The 17,333-nt window shown below is 40.3% G+C and overlaps 3 protein-coding genes across 7 annotated transcripts in view; 2 read left to right on the top strand and 1 right to left on the bottom strand.

The window, feature by feature from the left end:
- Positions 1 to 3,049, top strand: part of LOC126386622 (transcriptional regulator ATRX-like) — a 30,302-nt gene extending 27,253 nt beyond the window's left edge. Inside the window, exons 30-35 of the mRNA XM_050039074.1 lie at positions 194 to 385; positions 494 to 637; positions 758 to 823; positions 899 to 994; positions 2,307 to 2,435; positions 2,521 to 3,049. Of these exons, the coding sequence (XP_049895031.1) occupies positions 194 to 385; positions 494 to 637; positions 758 to 823; positions 899 to 994; positions 2,307 to 2,435; positions 2,521 to 2,613 (720 nt within the window). The 3' untranslated portion in view covers positions 2,614 to 3,049. The remainder of the gene's footprint in view (positions 1 to 193; positions 386 to 493; positions 638 to 757; positions 824 to 898; positions 995 to 2,306; positions 2,436 to 2,520) is intronic.
- Positions 3,050 to 3,159: 110 nt separating this feature from the next.
- Positions 3,160 to 11,553, bottom strand: ccdc61 (coiled-coil domain containing 61). Of its 5 annotated transcripts, none has more exons than XM_050040747.1 (13): positions 11,129 to 11,553; positions 9,677 to 9,834; positions 9,507 to 9,589; positions 7,887 to 8,047; positions 7,609 to 7,761; positions 7,318 to 7,525; positions 7,117 to 7,217; positions 6,781 to 7,001; positions 6,602 to 6,680; positions 6,318 to 6,515; positions 6,203 to 6,236; positions 4,637 to 4,703; positions 3,160 to 4,546 (listed from the first exon to the last, which is right to left on the bottom strand). In XM_050040747.1, exons 2-13 carry the CDS (start codon positions 9,822 to 9,824, stop codon positions 4,452 to 4,454), a joined length of 1,548 nt encoding a protein of 515 aa, XP_049896704.1. In that variant the 5' UTR covers positions 9,825 to 9,834; positions 11,129 to 11,553; the 3' UTR covers positions 3,160 to 4,451. The 5 variants fall into 5 exon arrangements, with proteins under 5 accessions (XP_049896704.1, XP_049896703.1, XP_049896707.1 ...); XM_050040746.1 differs by having other exon boundaries at positions 3,161 to 4,546; positions 6,191 to 6,236; positions 11,129 to 11,552; XM_050040750.1 differs by having other exon boundaries at positions 3,161 to 4,546; positions 6,191 to 6,236; positions 6,781 to 6,998; positions 7,135 to 7,217; positions 11,129 to 11,552.
- Positions 10,529 to 16,457, top strand: itpkca (inositol-trisphosphate 3-kinase Ca). Its single transcript, XM_050040752.1, has 7 exons — positions 10,529 to 10,667; positions 14,254 to 14,353; positions 14,473 to 14,686; positions 14,991 to 15,195; positions 15,306 to 15,407; positions 15,492 to 15,563; positions 15,732 to 16,457. Exons 1-7 carry the CDS (start codon positions 10,620 to 10,622, stop codon positions 15,936 to 15,938), a joined length of 948 nt encoding a protein of 315 aa, XP_049896709.1. The 5' UTR covers positions 10,529 to 10,619; the 3' UTR covers positions 15,939 to 16,457.
- The last annotated feature ends 876 nt before the right edge of the window (positions 16,458 to 17,333 follow it).

The following is a 17,333-nucleotide window of genomic DNA, read 5'->3' as shown; positions in this document are numbered from 1 at the left end:
AATTTGTGTTCATTTTGTTCTGACTGTCCTCGAATCATTGTCTTTTTTTCTTGAGAAATACTGGATGGTTTTGTTTTTTTGTGGTCAGTACAAAATAATTTAATGGACATGGGTCTCCTGGGGCTGCTGTATTTATACTGAAGCTATAAACCTGTCAGTGCTGTTTATTATTGCCATAATTTTCACATCTTAGGGCACCATGGAGGAGAAGATCTATGATCGTCAGGTGACCAAGCAGTCTTTGTCTTTTCGTGTGGTGGATCAGCAGCAGATTGAGAGGCACTTCACCCTCTCTGAACTGACTGAACTTTATACATTTGAGCCAGACCTGCTGGACGACCCAATCTCTAAGAAAAGCAAAAGAAGCACCACTGTTGTGCCAAAGGTGCCTTTATTTTCAAGTTATTCGATGTAAATATTAGACACAGCTGTCTGACAAAGACTTACATGATGACTTTGCTGTACTGAATTACCTTTAACATGTCTTTGTCAGGATAAGGTCCTGGGACAGCTATTACAAACCAGTAAAGACCACATAGTGTCTTTCCACGAGCATGAATCTCTGCTGGACCATAAACAAGAGGAGGAGCTCAGTGAGGCAGAACGCAAAGACGCCTGGGCTGAGTACGAGGCCGAGGTAAAAAGCTATGGATAATTCTGAGCAGGGCTCTGTCTTGTAAAACTGTGTGTCCTATTCTTTATGGACAGTATTTTATATTATAACTCTGTGTGCTTACTCTGTGTTAATGTCTTGCAGTCTTCCAAAGCTCCAGCCAGCTCGAGCCAGAACCCCTTGGATATGAAGACCAATGAAGAGCTAGTGGTATGCATCAATAGAGCTTGTCTGCTGGTGATGTTTGTGTTTACACCACATGTGACATATAACATGTCTTTGCAGAAACTGCTGAACGAGAGCAGAGCAAATGTAGCGGTTGCCTTCACAGAGATGGCCCGTGTGACTTCTTACCCTATCGAGGACTACATTTTGCAATCGGTGAGTGACACTAAAGTCTTATAGTAATGTGGTAAATAAAAAGATTTAACACTCTAGGACAGTTTTAAAAGTAATGACCTCAACTCACAGTAGTAAATTAAAGTCACTGACAGTATTTTTTAGAAATAGAAATTATTTTTCTAATCATACATTTTTCTTATTTCCTGAATTAAATTATCAGACCACATCAAGGTGTCCTCTGCATAGAGGATGATTTATAGATTAGTGTTTTTAACCATTCACTGTTGAAGCACTGCTGCAGATTATCACAACATAAATCACTCTCATCAATCTCACAAAGTACTGTATGAAGTTGGATTGTCTTGTGTTTGGAGAAGCAGATAGAAGTACTGCCACAGCTAAGCAATGTACTGCACCCATTCTTGAGAATTAGGACAAATCATATCCTACCAAAACAGCTTTGGAATTATAATTTATTAACACACTAATTTCCTTTCTTGGGTGAAACATATGTTTTTAAAGGATTTTTATGTATGAAAAAAAATATATATATATATTGTGCTCTGCCTTTGTTTATAAACTTTAAACTTGCCCTGTGCCAGAAAAAAACACTATCCTCTCAGACAAGAATTCACAACTTAATTCAATTTAAATAATTAAAAAGTATTAAAAGCTTTTAATTAATAATTCATTAATTCAAAGTACCAAAGTAGTCAAGTATGTGCTGATAATATTGGTGTGAAAATGTACTACCATAATCATCATTGTTTTAAAATATTTTTGGGAGAAATGTTGGTCCGTCAAGATTTTTTTGTCAACACCATCAGATTTCTCCAAAATCATCAGGCATTAAAAGGGTTAGCCATATAACTCCTGTCTCACTTCCCGGTTTCCAAAAAGGCAGGAATCCTGTTCAAGTTTTGTATTCTTTGATATTTTCATTAAATAATACTGCAATCAGGTGTGTCTCAACCATGTAAACTTCGTAGCCCATCTCAGTTGAAACTATGTAAGAATTATGATTTAAATAGAAAAGAAACATCTTGAGTAGTATAGTTGTTTAAGTATGAAGCATGTTCCTCTACATACCCTGAGTGTTTGAGTTTTGAGGAGGTACATTAGCTATGGTTATCTTTTGACTGACATGCTATGCAGAATAAAATAATCTATCAGTTCACTGTATGAGTACATGAGAATTTGAATATATTTACATGTTGATAAAGCATAGCAGCAAATTATTTGGCAGATCATACAGGATGCAAATTGCTCGCAGTATCAACCTTATGTTAAAATTAAGATCAGTTGTTCTTTGAACCCTCTGTGTGTAACCAGGTGTGTATTTTTGTTACAGCGGCTACAGTATCCTCAGCTGTCTGAGGCCATGCTGAAGACCAAAGCACAAGATTGGAAAGTGAGTGATGAGAAGGAGCAGGAACGTAGACAGGCCTTCTATCGAGACGTTCTTGCAAAGCAGCAAAAAGTAAGTCATCTTTACGCATGTATGTGTGTACATACACTGTATGTATAAATATTCGTTCTCATGTCTCCATCACATCCCTCCATAGCTTATACGCAGCATTGAGGCCATACTGAACGTGAGAAGGACTCAAGCGATGCAGGCGACCGTGACCACTGTGACCCAGCCTGGACAGACTTGAACAAGACAATCATGTGACGCCTTTGCTCTTCATCGCTGCTCTACCTGTGAAATGAATGTATGTTTAACCAATATGAAAAACAAAGTGTACAGAGCTGCCATATCCTCAAAGCAACGTGACAGCAGAGTTGAGTCAAGTGTCATCCTTAGGATTTCAAGTATCCACTACGGTAATGTTCACATGCACTGACAATTTAGGAACACTTTGAGCACTTTCACTCCCACATCGCTTGTAGCTGTAAAATGTCTTTTATACAGAGTTTTATAGGGAGCTGTTTCGCTGCTTTATACCAAAAACACTTTGAGTTTGTTGGTTGACGCACAGGTTACTGTTCATGCCTTAATATTTCACCTTAATACATTTTGGTACTGCATTGTGTTTAACAATTATGTGTTTATTACCAGTCATTATAATTCCGTAATAAATAACCAAAATAACAGAAATTGGTTCTTTCTTTTTTTTTACTTTTTATTTAATAATACTGTCCTCTGAAATCATATGTATATTTAATGCATATGTAGCTTTATTGTGAATATGTGTAGCTGCCTACACAGTTTCAGTGTGTGCTGCATGCACTTTCTTCCATGACATATACCGCCACAGTCTCCCTCCCGATTATCCTGGTAGAAACAGAGCAGCTGTTCAGCCACTGAGTTGTTCCCCTGAGAGGAAGGCGCCATGCCCACAAGTATTTTTTTTGTTAATTAATGAAAGCAAGCCAGCTGCAGTGGTGTAAACCCTTCCAGGTTTCCCTCAGGCTCTCCTTCACCTGACAGTAGTGCAAAGGGAAGCACTGCATACGCAACTGTGCACAACATGTATGTAAGGAAAAAAAACCCCACACAGGATAGGTTTCTTATAAATTATATTTTTAGGTGGTATAAAAGGCATTGGTCTGGGGAAAAATAACAGTAACAGTCTTTGTGCACAAACAGCAGTTCATACAAAATTTGGCAGTTTCACCATCATAAAAAAAGACTGGTGTGCATACTCTTGCATGCACGATCACCATGAGAGTGGTGTGGATTTGTGTACACATACATACAAATATCCTAAGTCCATCTAATTCATCTTGAGTCTTGTTACCTTAAGCAAGTGTTATCCAAGATAATTATCTTTTATGCTCAAGTTTTGGGCGATAACCTTAAAGGGAAACCAGGTCAACTTCAGTTTAAGAACAAAATTTAATTACATTTTAATGCACTGTGTGGATTAACTAATTAAAAGTTGTATAATGGGATCAACTGTAATGCTTCAAATGCATGGGTAATGTTCAGTAAAGTCGAGCAGGAAAGACACATCACAACATACGGAGTGAAAATGCAGACTCAGGCGTTGACATTTTTGTTTAAAAAAGTAGTTTGGCTTAAAAGGGAGAGAACTCCACGACTAATGAACACAAGTGTGCTCTCAGATAACTGACCAAAGACAGGAACAAAAGCATTGACAAGTGAATTAAGGGTGAAAAGAATTTGTTACGAACGGAGGTGCTGCCAAATGAAGGTCCATGTAACTAGTTTAGTTGGTTTGGTGAGGTGTTAAAAAAAAAAAAAAAACACTACTCAGACACAGTAATCTTTTAAGTTAATTAATAAAAACTTGGTACATTAAAAAAATAATTTCTGTCCACAGAAAGTAGTCCTTCACAGTGATGGCTATAGTTTCCTCGAGTCCTGGAAGTCTGATCTTCCAGATGGAGTTTTAGTCTCTTACATGGACAGGTATACTGTGGTGAACCCGTCACTCACACCTCAGTCTGAAAAAAGATGGCCGAGCTTCAAGCTGTGCAGTTATCAGCTAACATGGAGTGGCCTGTGCAGCAGGTTGTACAGTAGCTGTTAGTGTCCTGTATCCAGGTCCCTCATGTACTCCTGAAGTGCCAGCAGCCTGGCATCAATCTCTGACAGCTCAGCACCTGTATCTATGGAGCTGTCTGGGGTTTAAGAATGAAAATGATAAGATGTTTTTTTCCAATTAAATACATTTTATTGCATTAAACAATGTGAAAGACTTTCATTATTACCTTTGTCTTTTGTTCTGTGTGTTGGAGTGCTGCATAATGGCTTCCTGGTCAAAAGGCCTCCTCTAGACTAGCAACAGATAAGAGATTGCACATTGCAGGATAAGCCTGGTGATATTCTTCAATTTTTTTTATTGTCAACAAATCCTATTAAAAGCTCAAAACCATCAATCAATGGATCTTAGTTATGAGCACCGTCTGTGTAACCATGCTTTATAAATGTAGCTTATTCTTCTGTGCCACAGGGCCCCATTGTTCAAAAAGTATTAAAAACACATCAGTGAGCCTCATCATTGTACTGGGTGACATGTTCCTTCATTATTTTTGATGACCATATCAATCCTGCTTTTGTATAACATCGCCAGACCCAATTGCAAATGCTTATTAGTCATGAACCTTTCAGTCCATTTTTCTGATTGGGTGTGGCTAGATGGTAACACAAGATTTGTGAAACTCTTGCGAGCCACTTCAAATTATTTTCATCTCACTGTTTTAAGGTGTGACCGAGCTGTGCCTGAGGTCTGGTTAGGTTTAGGCACAAAAAGCACTGGGTCAGGGTTAGGTTAAAATCACAGTCTGGGCTAATATGAACATTAGAAACATGGAACAAAATTTTGGCAAATCTAGGGTTACCATATAGATAACCCCAAGGGACATTATCAACATGTGCTGTAGTGCTGAGTGACCAATGACCACATTCGCCTGGTGTAGAGCGAGACTTGGTGCAAAGTCAAGGGGGGAAAAAAATGCCCGGGCAACAGAAAATTTGAACAGACTACAGCACTCAGAGATGAACTGGTGTATAATGAGTTGGTTTATAGAACTTTTCCAAATCCTGTCAGAAGTACATCAAACATGTTTTTCTTCTCAAGAAAAGCTTTAATTGTTCTCCTTTTGGTGCAAATATAATGTCCAGTTTGTTCAATACTGATGCATAGTGGTCTCAAAACAAAAAGTTCCACATCAGCTACAGCCACCTGAATTGTTTTCAAAAATGCCTCAACAGCCCTCCTCTTTACTGTCTTTGTTTCAAATGTGCCTCATATTAGATAAAGGTAGCGATTGGCCCAGGTCATCTCAGACTGCTGGACATCTGTCCAAAGCGGAGGAGGACCAGACAAGTAAAACATGAGCTTGCAGATTCGTCTGGTTCCCAGGCAAGCTTATACCAGCCTGCTGCTGCACTCAAATCAAATGTGAATTAATCTACAGATGTCCCTAACACATGCATCACTTATTCCCTTTTGAGTAAGTTTAGCTGAAAGATACAGTGCCCAGATGTTTAAGGAAATTACGGAGTTTAAAAAAAAAAAAAAAAGAAACAAAACATTTGCAACTTGTTCTAAAGAGGTCTCTAAGAATTGGGTTGAGGATGTGAGCCACAGACGGAGTTGGGAAGTCAAAGAGTATTGAGAGGCGGGCAAATGCATTGTTGGTTTTGGTCTATTCATTGGATTTATGTACTGTGACAAAAATATAGAATAACCCCAACTTTATTCTTTCAAGAAACAAATGATAAAGCAGCAACAAACAGTGTATGAGAGTTTGATTATTTACCATGTCACTCACCACACTGGGTCCATTGTAAGTCTGTTTCCCTCCTCTGTAAACACAGACAAACACACATTAAAATAACAATCTTAAACAGATATTTCACAAAACCAGGTTCACCTTCGCACATCACCTGAACAGAGTTTTGGCCATTTCATCCATATCCACTAACGAGCTTTCAGAGGAGTTCCTGCTCCCTCTCCGCTCCACTGATAAACTCCTGCCTCTGCTGCCAGAGCGGGTCATCTGAGGATAGGCTTCTCTGGAACGCGATCGCCCTCTCTCAGGGACAATGGGTGATGTCAGCATGTCCCTCCGTGCCTTCCTCTGTCTGACACAGAAAACAGGGTTAAAACTACTTCCGAGCAGATCAAATATCGGTGCTGTGTTGTCGAGGGTAAAATAATGGAAACCAACTTTTTGAGCTCGGCCTCTTTCTGTCTGCGCTGTCGGTCCTGGATGTAAGCAGTTGGGTCAAAGCGTTGTATCCGAGACCCTGTAAGACAGTATGTGGGAATATTTAGATATAAACATCATCATATTAAGTAAATAAAAGGCCAACCAAACTCCTGTAACATCATGAGCAGAGCCAGTACCAGTGGGAGAAGGTGACGGCCTGGGTATATGAGCACGTGGTCCTGACGAGTCCGCTCTTCTTCCCCTCTCCTCCAATCTTTGCCCTCTGTTCTCCATTCGTTCTCTGGATCCTGAGCGGGCCCTGACTGTCCCGTACCCTGACCTCCTCTCACGTGAGAGCGAGCGATAGATTTCCCCATCAACTCGAGAGCTGATGCGACCGGACACAGGAGTCACTCTGCTGCAGACACACACAACGGGTGCACAGTAAGTACGTAAATAATAATCAGAATTCACAATTTTACTTCATATTGTCAGTGAATGAATGAAAGAGAGAGAAAGTAAAGATATAGTACATGCTGAGATTGTCTAACCCTCTTCGTAGTAACGCCAGTTCACTGGTGAGACTCTTGACACGGACACGGAGAGTGCACTCTGATGCTCTCAGCTCCTCCAACTAGCCGGAACAGGAGAAAAAACAAACAAACAGCTGATTAACAAAGGAAATACCATAAATCTTTTTCAGCTGACTACTTTGAGAAGCAGGAGAGGTCCACCTGCTCCATTAGGAGTCGCTGCTCCTGGCATCTCTTGCTCGCCGAGCGCTGACTTTTGGCCCTCTCCTTGACAAGCTGCTCCTCCAGCGTCCTCACCACATCTCTGGCCCTCCAGTCCTCTTGTCCAGATGTGGAACCACTTCCACTGATTTGCAGTTGCTCCAGAACCTTAGCCATGGCTTCCTTCTCCTCTTTAACCCGAGCCAGCCTTGAAAACAGTAGGAGACCTTAAAGAAAAAGTCTGACAGCTCTTCATATTGGTCTCAGTGATGGTAATGAAATGAAACCTACTCTGCTCGTAGCCGCTGTATTTCTAGTTCTGCAGATTTGTTTACTCCATGGGAGGAGATGGTGCTGAGCTCAGCCCTCAGAGCTCTGACTTCTTTCTGCAGGGCAGCCGGGTCAGGCTTACCCACATAGGGCAGAGGTAATGGGTAGTGTATCCTACAAACACAAAACAGCCACCAAATCAAGAGTTCATTCCACAAACATAACTGAAAAACTAAATCTGGAGCCAAACAAAATTATGTTTAATATGTGACTGTGAATGTTGCCACAGATACACAAACCTGTCAAACTCTACAGTATATATGAGGATTAGATATCTTTTGGCAGTGAGAGCAGATGCCTGCTGATGGCCGCGAGGACGACTAACCACTCCAGCTTTTCTGTTACGTAGCAGCTCCAGGTCAGCGTAGGTCAAGAGGTCAAGTGTAACAGAGTCACTCATCTGCAGAAAGAGCTCAAGTTAACTTTGCAACATTTGAAATAAAACAGACTAGCAATCAAGTTCAGAAAAAAAAAAACCTCTGAAAAATTGTAAATGTTTTTATGACGGTGGCCTCCTGACTTATGACTGTTTTACCATTTCTTTTACATTTAAACAAAAAAAACAGTAACAATTAGGTATTTTTGTCTTCATGAATCTAATTTCATATTAAAGGGTAATTCTATATTTTCTCCTGTTTTTGTGTCTAAGTGATTTGTGCGAACAATTTTTGAATTTGCTCCAGTATTGAACGAGAGCACTGTAGTCAGCAGCAGCAAAACAGGCTGCGATGGAACCACTCGAGGCAGGTGTACACAGTCAATTTAAGTCCATTAAAAGCACTTGTTTTTGCCACTGACAGGCTCAGATTGTTATTACGAGTGTCTTACAACATTAAGTAAAGGACCCTACAGAGGAACTAATTTTTTATTTTTTTATGTTTTATTTTTTTACCTTTCGCTTGTTCCGGTGTGTTTTGCGTCCAAGTCTCGCTAAAGGAGAAGTCTTGTCCTGAAATCTAGCAGACTTTTTTTCCTATTGTTAAAACCATTGTTGAAAGCTACACTTTCTGTACTCCAACACAACAAACTATTACCGGTACTCCTCTCCAACTGTCACTTGTATTTCCACTGTTTTCTTCCTGCAACAATTCACCTTGTGAGATTTTAGAACAAGGCTTCTTGTTAGTGACACTTGGACACAAAACAGATCAGAACAAGTGTAAGATATTTTATTTCTCTGTAGGGTCTTTTCTGTAATATCGCCAGACACTCGTGATAACAACCTGAACCTCTTAGTGGCAAAAACAAGGACTTTTAGTGGACATAGATGGAGCACAGCTGCCCCGAGCCTGCCTTGCTGCTGTCGGCTGCAGCCCTTTCTCCCAGTACTGGACCAGTTTCAAAAATTGTTGTTCCCCAATTCACTTAGACACAAAAACATGAGAAACTAGGGTATAGCTTAAAAAATACCAGCGTTTCCCTTCAAGGTGTATTTAGATACAACTGTTATAAAAATTATTTTTTACCCTTTACACACATTTTTGACTGTTTTTGGGGTCCACATTTTAATTTGGATTTAGCCAAAAGACAGTGCTGATGTTTGCTGAAACTGTGTCCAGTTGAGACCGATTTCTAAATGGACCCAAACTTCCAATTGTTTCTCTGGTTTTCCTCCAGGCCCTCTCCTTTTGGCCCCTGCTCTAAACATTAATGAAAAGCAGAGAGGGAATAAGACAGCTCGGGCTAACTGTACATTTTTCGCTCAAGTGGAAACATTGAACTCGAATGGATGAGTCTCGCCTCAGCTCACACAGCCTCGAGCAAATCTCTGTCTGCTCACATCTTTCTATTGACTTTGTATGCATTTGTGCCACCTCTGCATTTTGTTTCACTCTCTCCGAATGCACCTTTAAATATACCTTTCTAACAGCTGATTCCAACATGCTGCAGAAAATAGGAAACTGCTTGAAGTTGCCAGTTTTGCGAGTGAGGTCCTCAATGTCTGGAAAACAAAACAGAACAAATAGTGCAAGTTAGACTATTGGTGCCTGTGATGATATGTAATCTATAATAAATGTATGTAACTTACATGCTGGATCAAAATCCCCTCTCCATTGATCTGCTGTCACTGAGTCGGAGATTTCTACTATCAGCAAACCCTTGTCCAGCTCAATCTTCACAGAGAACTCCACTCCTCGAAATACAATATCCTCAATCACCTCAGAGCCCTCCTCCATCGCTCTGGGTCTGTGTAGGGGAAATAAATGATTCTTGTGAAAAAGAAGCAACTGGAATCAAGTGACTCCTTTACTGTTCAAAAACACAGCGGGGTATTGCTAGTAGATAATTAACAAGCTCCTGTATGGTTAAAAAAACATATTTAAAGCCTGATTATAACCCTGATTTGGATTCAGATCAATGGCCTCCAAGCAGAGCCAGATGGAGCTATTAACATCATATCAATCGTCTTGACATATTTGGAAATATCGGAAACAGATTCCATACCGTCTGTAAAAATCAGTCATCAAAAGAATACAAGCAAAAATTTGAGCATTTCATCTGTCCAGCCTAAAAGGCACATTAAAAATAAATCAAGTATAATGTGCATGTCCTGTTTTCTACTCACAGTATTGTTCTACTTGTACTTCATATAGATTGATTTGTGCAGATTTGCATTCACTTTGACATTGGAGATAATATTTTTGTTCAGTATCACAACAACCAAGTTGTAAAAACATTGTAACCATTGTAAAAACACGGGAGTACAGCCTCAATAGAAAAGGATGGATGTCTGTTATCTTAAAATTAGCTTTAGATATAACTTCTCGGGGGGTGAGCTGGCAAACTGACGCTTACATTAGCACAGTTATGTTAAACCTGTCCATCACTATTCTGTCTTTATTATTTCACCTGGCTCACCTCACACAGTCTGCCGTCATCACAACACACCGCGAGGGGCGGTAGCGAGCTGACCGAGTCCATTTCAAAAGGTGTCATCATTTTTATTGAAAAAAAGTTCTGGTTGGTTGGTCATGTCATATGTCGAGGACTCGGCAAATGTCTTATGTCATGTTTACGAGGTAAGTTATTAACCGTGTCTCTTTTGTTAAGGTACAATGCTGCTGCTGATCCGCGCTAGACTTCACTTTCTCCCGTGCAGGGTGAAAGCGACCGTGACATAAAATCTGTGTTAACCCCATCTTTTACTGTCCATGCACAGAAAACACAGACGCTGGGGGTATCATATTTAGCTAGTTCACAAAAATAACGTTAAGGTTGAGGGTTAGCTTTGTTAAATTGATCGTCGCGGGCTTCTGAAATACAGCTTAATAACGCTACTTTATCTTATACTTCTCTGTCAATATTAGCTGTAGTAACGTTTACTGACCAACGTTAGCTAAGGTTAGCTAGCATGGACACTGTCGTTAGTTCGCGCTGGGTCACGCAAATTAGTAACCCTGACTCGTAGCTAGCTATCTGTATGTGAACTAATGTTATTCAGTGTGCGAATAAACACCAGACAATAATACGTTAACGTTACCTTTGGTCGTAGTAATGCTCCGTAATGAGGTGAGTTGTGTCAACACATAGCTACTCGGTGCGTTAGCTAGGTGAAGTTCATGAAGCAGCTAGCCGCTTGGTTGGTGCCACTGGTACAATACAGTCCAAAACAATTTGGAAGCCACCGGCACCGTGGAGACGGGAGCGGTTCAACAACCGGGAACCGTTAAATTCTTCTTCTTCACTTTGCTCTGGCTCTGCTGCTTCTTCGTCTGCTCCAACTTTACGGAGACTCATCACCTCTCAGGCGTGTCGCTGCCCTCCACAGGTCGTGAACACACACTACAGCAAGAGGATGCAGAAAATCAATGGTGGATCAAGTTGTAGATATACGTAGCAATATAACAATGTAAGTGCTTCACCATTTAATCTCCAATAACAGAATCTGACAGATTTAAGTTAGACATTGATATAGGCACACAATAGATAATTATAGATAAAAAAAATCTTTATTTTCACTGGCAGTAACTCTGATTAACAGTTAACATCAGTCACACAGTGTCACGAGCAATCCATGTCAATAACCCTATAACACCAAGCAGCCAATTTACCACTAAATTATATATTTCATAGTTTAAATACTCACTGTTGTTGAGCACGTTAAAGGGGAACTACACCCATTTTCAGAAGTCATGTATGTTATTATTATGGTCTATGACAGTCCCAAAAATATTGGTAAACATAAACAGCTGTCTCCCAAATCTAAAAACTAGAGTGCTAAAACTATTTGTGATGTCATAGGCCCTGGTACTTCAACATTTGGTCTACGACCCCCAGGGGCTCCTCAGAGTTACTGCAGGGGGGCCACCAAATTGTTGCTTGATAATTTAAATTTAGATTTAAGTTTGTTTTTAAATACATATTAACATGAATGCAACATATTATTGGCGCAGATACATCGGCCTATTCATAAAACCCGTGTAATTCACAGTACACAACTTTAATGATAGGCAAACATTTCCTCAGACGAGCCCTCCATCAGTGTCAGTGTAATAATAATAATAATTGGTAACATTCCAAGTGTATGCATATTCTTGTGAGCCACGATGAATTGTTTTGTAACTTTTCTCCAAAGGGACTCTCAAATATTGTCCACTTTAAAAACCAGTAGCAACAGAGCAGAGGGTGAAGCTAATGCACGTAGCCATGCTACAACTGCTGCTGAGTTAGGCAGCTACAGGCTGGCACAAACGGTAGAAAACCTGAAAATATTCTGAGAATTATCTCAAGTACCACTCAGTTTTACACAATATATGAATTAGGGAGTCCCTCGCTTTGTCTCTCTTTCAGCTAAGATGGTCCTTGGCCTGAAAAATGTTGAAGACCCTGTCATAAGGTAAAAGGACTGGAGATGCTCCATAGACAGTGAATTGGGAAAGATCTTATAGATGACACAGAGATCACCCAGGTGCATGTTCTGAATATATGGATACATTCCCTATTTCAGGACTGAGAACACTACGATGGATTAAAGCTCATTTGGGTATAGAAAAGAAAACAAACATTCTGCGGATCTGCCAAATCAGTCCCCGATTTATTGTCGATGGAGCAACTACAGACTTTATACCCTGTTACATTACAAGTTTGACACTTACACCTCTGGTGTTAGCTATGAGTGAGTGTAGCTCATGTTCACAAACAGTGATTGAACTGTCCTAGGCCACTGAAATAAGATATTTGAATTCCTAATGTAGGTGGTGTTCCTCTTTAATATCATCACCGTCAGTATGAATATAGGCATCACTGTATACACTGTATATACTGTCATATCAACCTACCTCATGTATAAAGCAACCTGTTAATTAATAACTCCATATTTATTCAAGCACCATTTTGCAGTACTTTCCACCATTTCACTACCTTATTAATGTTTACAAATTTCATTGTGTCGTTATTATATACTGTAGATAGACAGACAGACAGACAGACAGACAGACAGATAGATAAACAGACCGATAGTTGGATGTAAAGATACTTTTATATATTTATTTGTGTGTATACATATATATATATATATATATATATATATATATGTATATTTGTCAGTCACAGTCAAATGTCTGTTTATCTTGTTCAGCTTTGTGGCCCTTGTTGTAGCTGTATGTCTGTATATTGCTGTGTATGTACATTAAGAGCAAAAACAAAAAACAAAGTCAGATTTCTTGTGCGGATGTACTATAAAGATGCTAAATATACTTTTATGTCACAAGTGAACGGCCACATTATACAGAAAAATGGGGTCTGTGTATGTTATTGGATTATAATAGCTCTTGCATTAATTTGTAAGCAGCATTTTACTGTAGTAGTTGGTCAAAGTGAAGCTAACTTTAACTGCTTTATATACTTTTAATAGTTTCACCTCCAACAGTGCATTGTACTTCATAAACTAATCACTTGTTGTATTTGATTAATTTGAAAAGTAACCACAGTAGCTTGACATGACAAATAAATATAGTGGAGTAAAAAAAGTACAATATTACCCAACAGAATGCAGTCGAGTAGAAGTATAAAATACGATTTAAGTCTTTAAGTCTTTAAGATATTTAAGGACAAATTCCTTGAAATGTTAGTGTAGTGGTTCTAAATTACCACGACTGCAAATGAAAACATTTGGCATCTGTTAATGAGATAAATACAAAAGTTGACAGTAGATGCATTTTCCTCCAGTTCACAAATTGATTGTCATAATTGTGTATTTTTAACATAATCTCAGAACTTGAAACCATCTGTATCATGTCGACATTGTCAACATCTGTGTGCCTCTTACTGTTTGGTGTTTAATAGCAGCTTTCAGTAGAAAACAAGTGCTTCCTGTAAATGTTTAATGAACTTGTTGCACAAGATCAGAGGCAACCCTGTCCTCTCTTCACTCAGTCTTGACGAAGGGCTGTTTCCACGGAGACCTTGTTCACCCATAAGGCAAAAAGTCGAGTGACTGAGTCTGAAGTCTGCTGCTTGTCTGTGAAGACGCAGTAAAACACAGGCAGCAGAGGAGTGTGACCTGGAGTGTGTGTGTGTGTGTGTGTGTGTGTGTGTGTGTGTGTGTGTGTGTGTGTGTGTGCGCTAAAGAATGACTGACTGAGGTCTTTTTGTCTTCCCATGCAGAACTCTGCATGGAAGACACACAAAAATTGTGGGACTTCACCTGTCCTCCCTATGACTCCAAAGAAACCTCACCAGTGGCTGCAAGTGGTCGGTCATGCAGGTTTGTGTGAATAGTTTCAATATTCTTTCATTTACTGGGTCTAATTTGGGGGGGAAAAAATCCCTAATGTAAGTAATGGAGCAAATATGGTTTGTCTTCGTTTCCTTCCTTGTCCTCAGGGAGCTTTCATGTTGGGGATTATGGCACACTGCTAAAGAGGTTTTGTGAGAGGGAGCAACAATGCTACCTCAGGCTGATGGAAGACACTTTGAAGCCCTTTGTTCCAGCCTACCACGGTGTGATACAGCGGGACGAGCAGGATTACAACATGATGGATAACTTGCTGACCTATTTCAACTCCCCTGCCATCATGGACTGCAAGATGGGGAGCCGGTAAGCTTAGACGAGGCAATTTTTTGACACTGAGAACAGTTGAAGGAGTTTTCTCTCAGGCGGATTTGAAGGAGGAGATATATAGTGCAGCAGTAATTCTCCAAGAGGCCTTATAGTTTTGGATATATCCTAAATATCAAAAATGATATCATTGAAATATTAGATAGCCAAGTAACTTAATCAAAAATGCTTAGTTTAAAGCAATATGTTCCTCTTTGAGGCTCTACTTTTTCACAGTGTCAGTGGCTTTTAATACAGTTAATATGCTCCTGTCACAATAACAGTAAAGCACTGCCCTTTACAGCACATACCTTGAGGGAGAGCTGCAGCTGGCTAGAGAGCGGCCCCAGCCTCGTAACGACATGTACAAGAAGATGGTGGCTGTGGACCCAGAGGCCCCAACGGTACAGGAACGAGCCCAGCAGGCGGTGCTGAAAACAAGGTACATGCAGTGGAGGGAGACACTGAGCTCCACAACAACTCTTGGATTCCGTATCGAAGGATTCAGGGTGAGCTCCAAAGTAAAATCTCCATAAATGTTGCTATACTGACTGAATTCTTTTTTATTGTTTATTAGCTGCAAATTTTTCATGCTGTAACCTGAACGTTTCCTGTGCAGAAGTCAAATGAAGAGTGTCACACAAACTTCAAAAGGACCAAAAGCAGAGAGCAGGTGATGGAAGCACTGGACATCTTTGTCGAATCCAATACACACATCATGGTGAGTGTGACCTTCGCTGACTTTCATTTACTTGCGCATTTGTTTTCCTCCACTCAATTGTAAGTCTTGTATCTTTCCCTTCAGTGGGGCTATCTGAGACGATTGAAACAACTGCGGCAGGTCTTGGAGGCGTCAGACTTCTTCAGATCACATGAGGTTAGATGTGGGACAGTTTTGTTAAACAGTGTACTGAAGGAAAGAACCACTGTAGTGGGGATCTATGGTGCTCATTTTTGGTTGGCTTGTGTAGCAGGAATAGGGTGATAATATAACACATTTGTCTAGTGGTGGGAATTTTTTGTCTTAACAGCTGTGTCCCTGCAGGTTGTGGGCAGTTCCTTACTGTTTGTACATGACTGGACAGGCAGAACAGGAGTCTGGATGATTGACTTTGGGAAGACAGCTGCATTGCCGACACACCTCACCTTGGACCACCGCACTCCCTGGGTAGAAGGTAATCGAGAAGATGGCTACCTGTGGGGTCTGGACAACCTCATTGAGATACTCGCCAACATGCTGCCACTGACCTGAAGGCTACTCTAGACATGTGGAAGTTTACTTTTCATTCTTCCTTCACCATCATAAGTGAGTGACTGCCGATAGACTGAAATGGTTGAGTTGTCAGAATTTAGGGAATTGCCTCTATTGGAAAATACACTATGAGGGTGTAAAAATGGAAGATGTGAATGATTACAGTAACAACACATTATGCAAAATGTGTTAACAAGTAAATATTCCCAGAATCTTTTTTACAGTACATCAGGCCCACAACATTGATTTAAAGGTCATCTCTACCTGAGCCGTGTAAAGTTTGACCACTGAATAGACCTACACTCACCTCTACTGCACTGCCACTAATGCCAAGTGTACTCTGTAAGAGACACCATCTTAGTTTCCAGCCACAGCCGGAGACGTCTGATTCTTCTGATGACCTGCTTGTTATTTCAGGAAGTACATAGCACAAGCAATTATAAGCCAAAGATATGGCTGCCCCCTCTGGTTTGAGATGATAATGTCACGCTGTGTCATTAAAATGGTGCTAAAACATAAGAGTGGGCGTATTTCTTGTATTTCTTTAATTTGTTTGCTTAACTGTGATTATCGTTACATTAGACTGTGAAATCATATGTGTTGGATTTAGGATTACATTTCACCATTAAAAAAACACTATGCTTTGGGACTAGTAACCAGTGTTGAGTTATGTGGCAGTTTTGAGTCCAACTACACATAATAGTTGAGACCAATAATAGTTTTTTCCTTGTGGTCCAACAAGATTATACCTTTGCACGCAGTGTTTTAAGGGGTTTATAGTGTAATTTTCACATTAGCTTTCATATCATGTTCAGTCTTGTATTTTTACTTATGAGGGGCTAAAAAACCGGGACATATTTTTAGTTATGCTGGCAGCACCACTACACTTTCTCTTAAACTATTGAATGGGTTTGACCCAAAAGTTTGTACAGACATTCATGCTCCTCTGAAGGTGAACCCTAATGACTTTTTTGACTTTTCTACCAGAATTACCATGAGGTTGACTATTGGATTGCGATGAAGTGGCAACACCACCAAGTCAAAATTTAAATTGTCCAATACTTATACTCTGCCTCCGGCAGGCTCCCAGCAGCACTCGAATCAGGTTGACCGGCTCCAGACCCCGGACAATCCGAGCCTTTGCAGCTCATGGAGCTGCAGGAAGAGGCGGCTTGTGAGCGGCCGGGCTTGCCCCCCAGGCCTGGTGCCGGTGTCGGCTCGCGGGGAGAGGACGTAATGTGCACCCTTCCTCACCCCTAACCCCAACCCCAAGCAGTTAGCTTTACTACGCATAAACATATCCCCAATCGCGGAGGTGATGCTGCAGTAAACAACACAATTTTAGCTGGAGGGGAACATTATTTGAGGCGGGCAAATACTTCTACACAACGCCAG

Source organism: Epinephelus moara, chromosome 3 (genome assembly GCF_006386435.1).
Source record: "Epinephelus moara isolate mb chromosome 3, YSFRI_EMoa_1.0, whole genome shotgun sequence".
In the NCBI taxonomy this organism is placed as follows: domain Eukaryota; kingdom Metazoa; phylum Chordata; class Actinopteri; order Perciformes; family Serranidae; genus Epinephelus; species Epinephelus moara.
Note: the sequence above shows the minus strand (reverse complement) of the source record. Positions and strands in the feature narration are given on the sequence as shown.

Coding starts and splice junctions, on each gene's coding strand:
- ccdc61 (XM_050040746.1), bottom strand. CDS start 9,824: ATGGAGGAGGGCTCTGAGGTGATTGAGGATATTGTATTTCGAGGAGTG. Junction 9,590..9,676: donor AGGGGATTTTGATCCAGCAT/GTAAGTTACATA, acceptor TTTGTTTTCCAG/ACATTGAGGACCTCACTCGC. Junction 6,237..6,317: donor ATGGCCAAAACTCTGTTCAG/GTGATGTGCGAA, acceptor CTGTGTTTACAG/AGGAGGGAAACAGACTTACA.
- itpkca (XM_050040752.1), top strand. CDS start 10,620: ATGTCATATGTCGAGGACTCGGCAAATGTCTTATGTCATGTTTACGAG. Junction 10,668..14,253: donor TCTTATGTCATGTTTACGAG/GTAAGTTATTAA, acceptor CTTCCCATGCAG/AACTCTGCATGGAAGACACA. Junction 15,408..15,491: donor AATCCAATACACACATCATG/GTGAGTGTGACC, acceptor CTTTCCCTTCAG/TGGGGCTATCTGAGACGATT.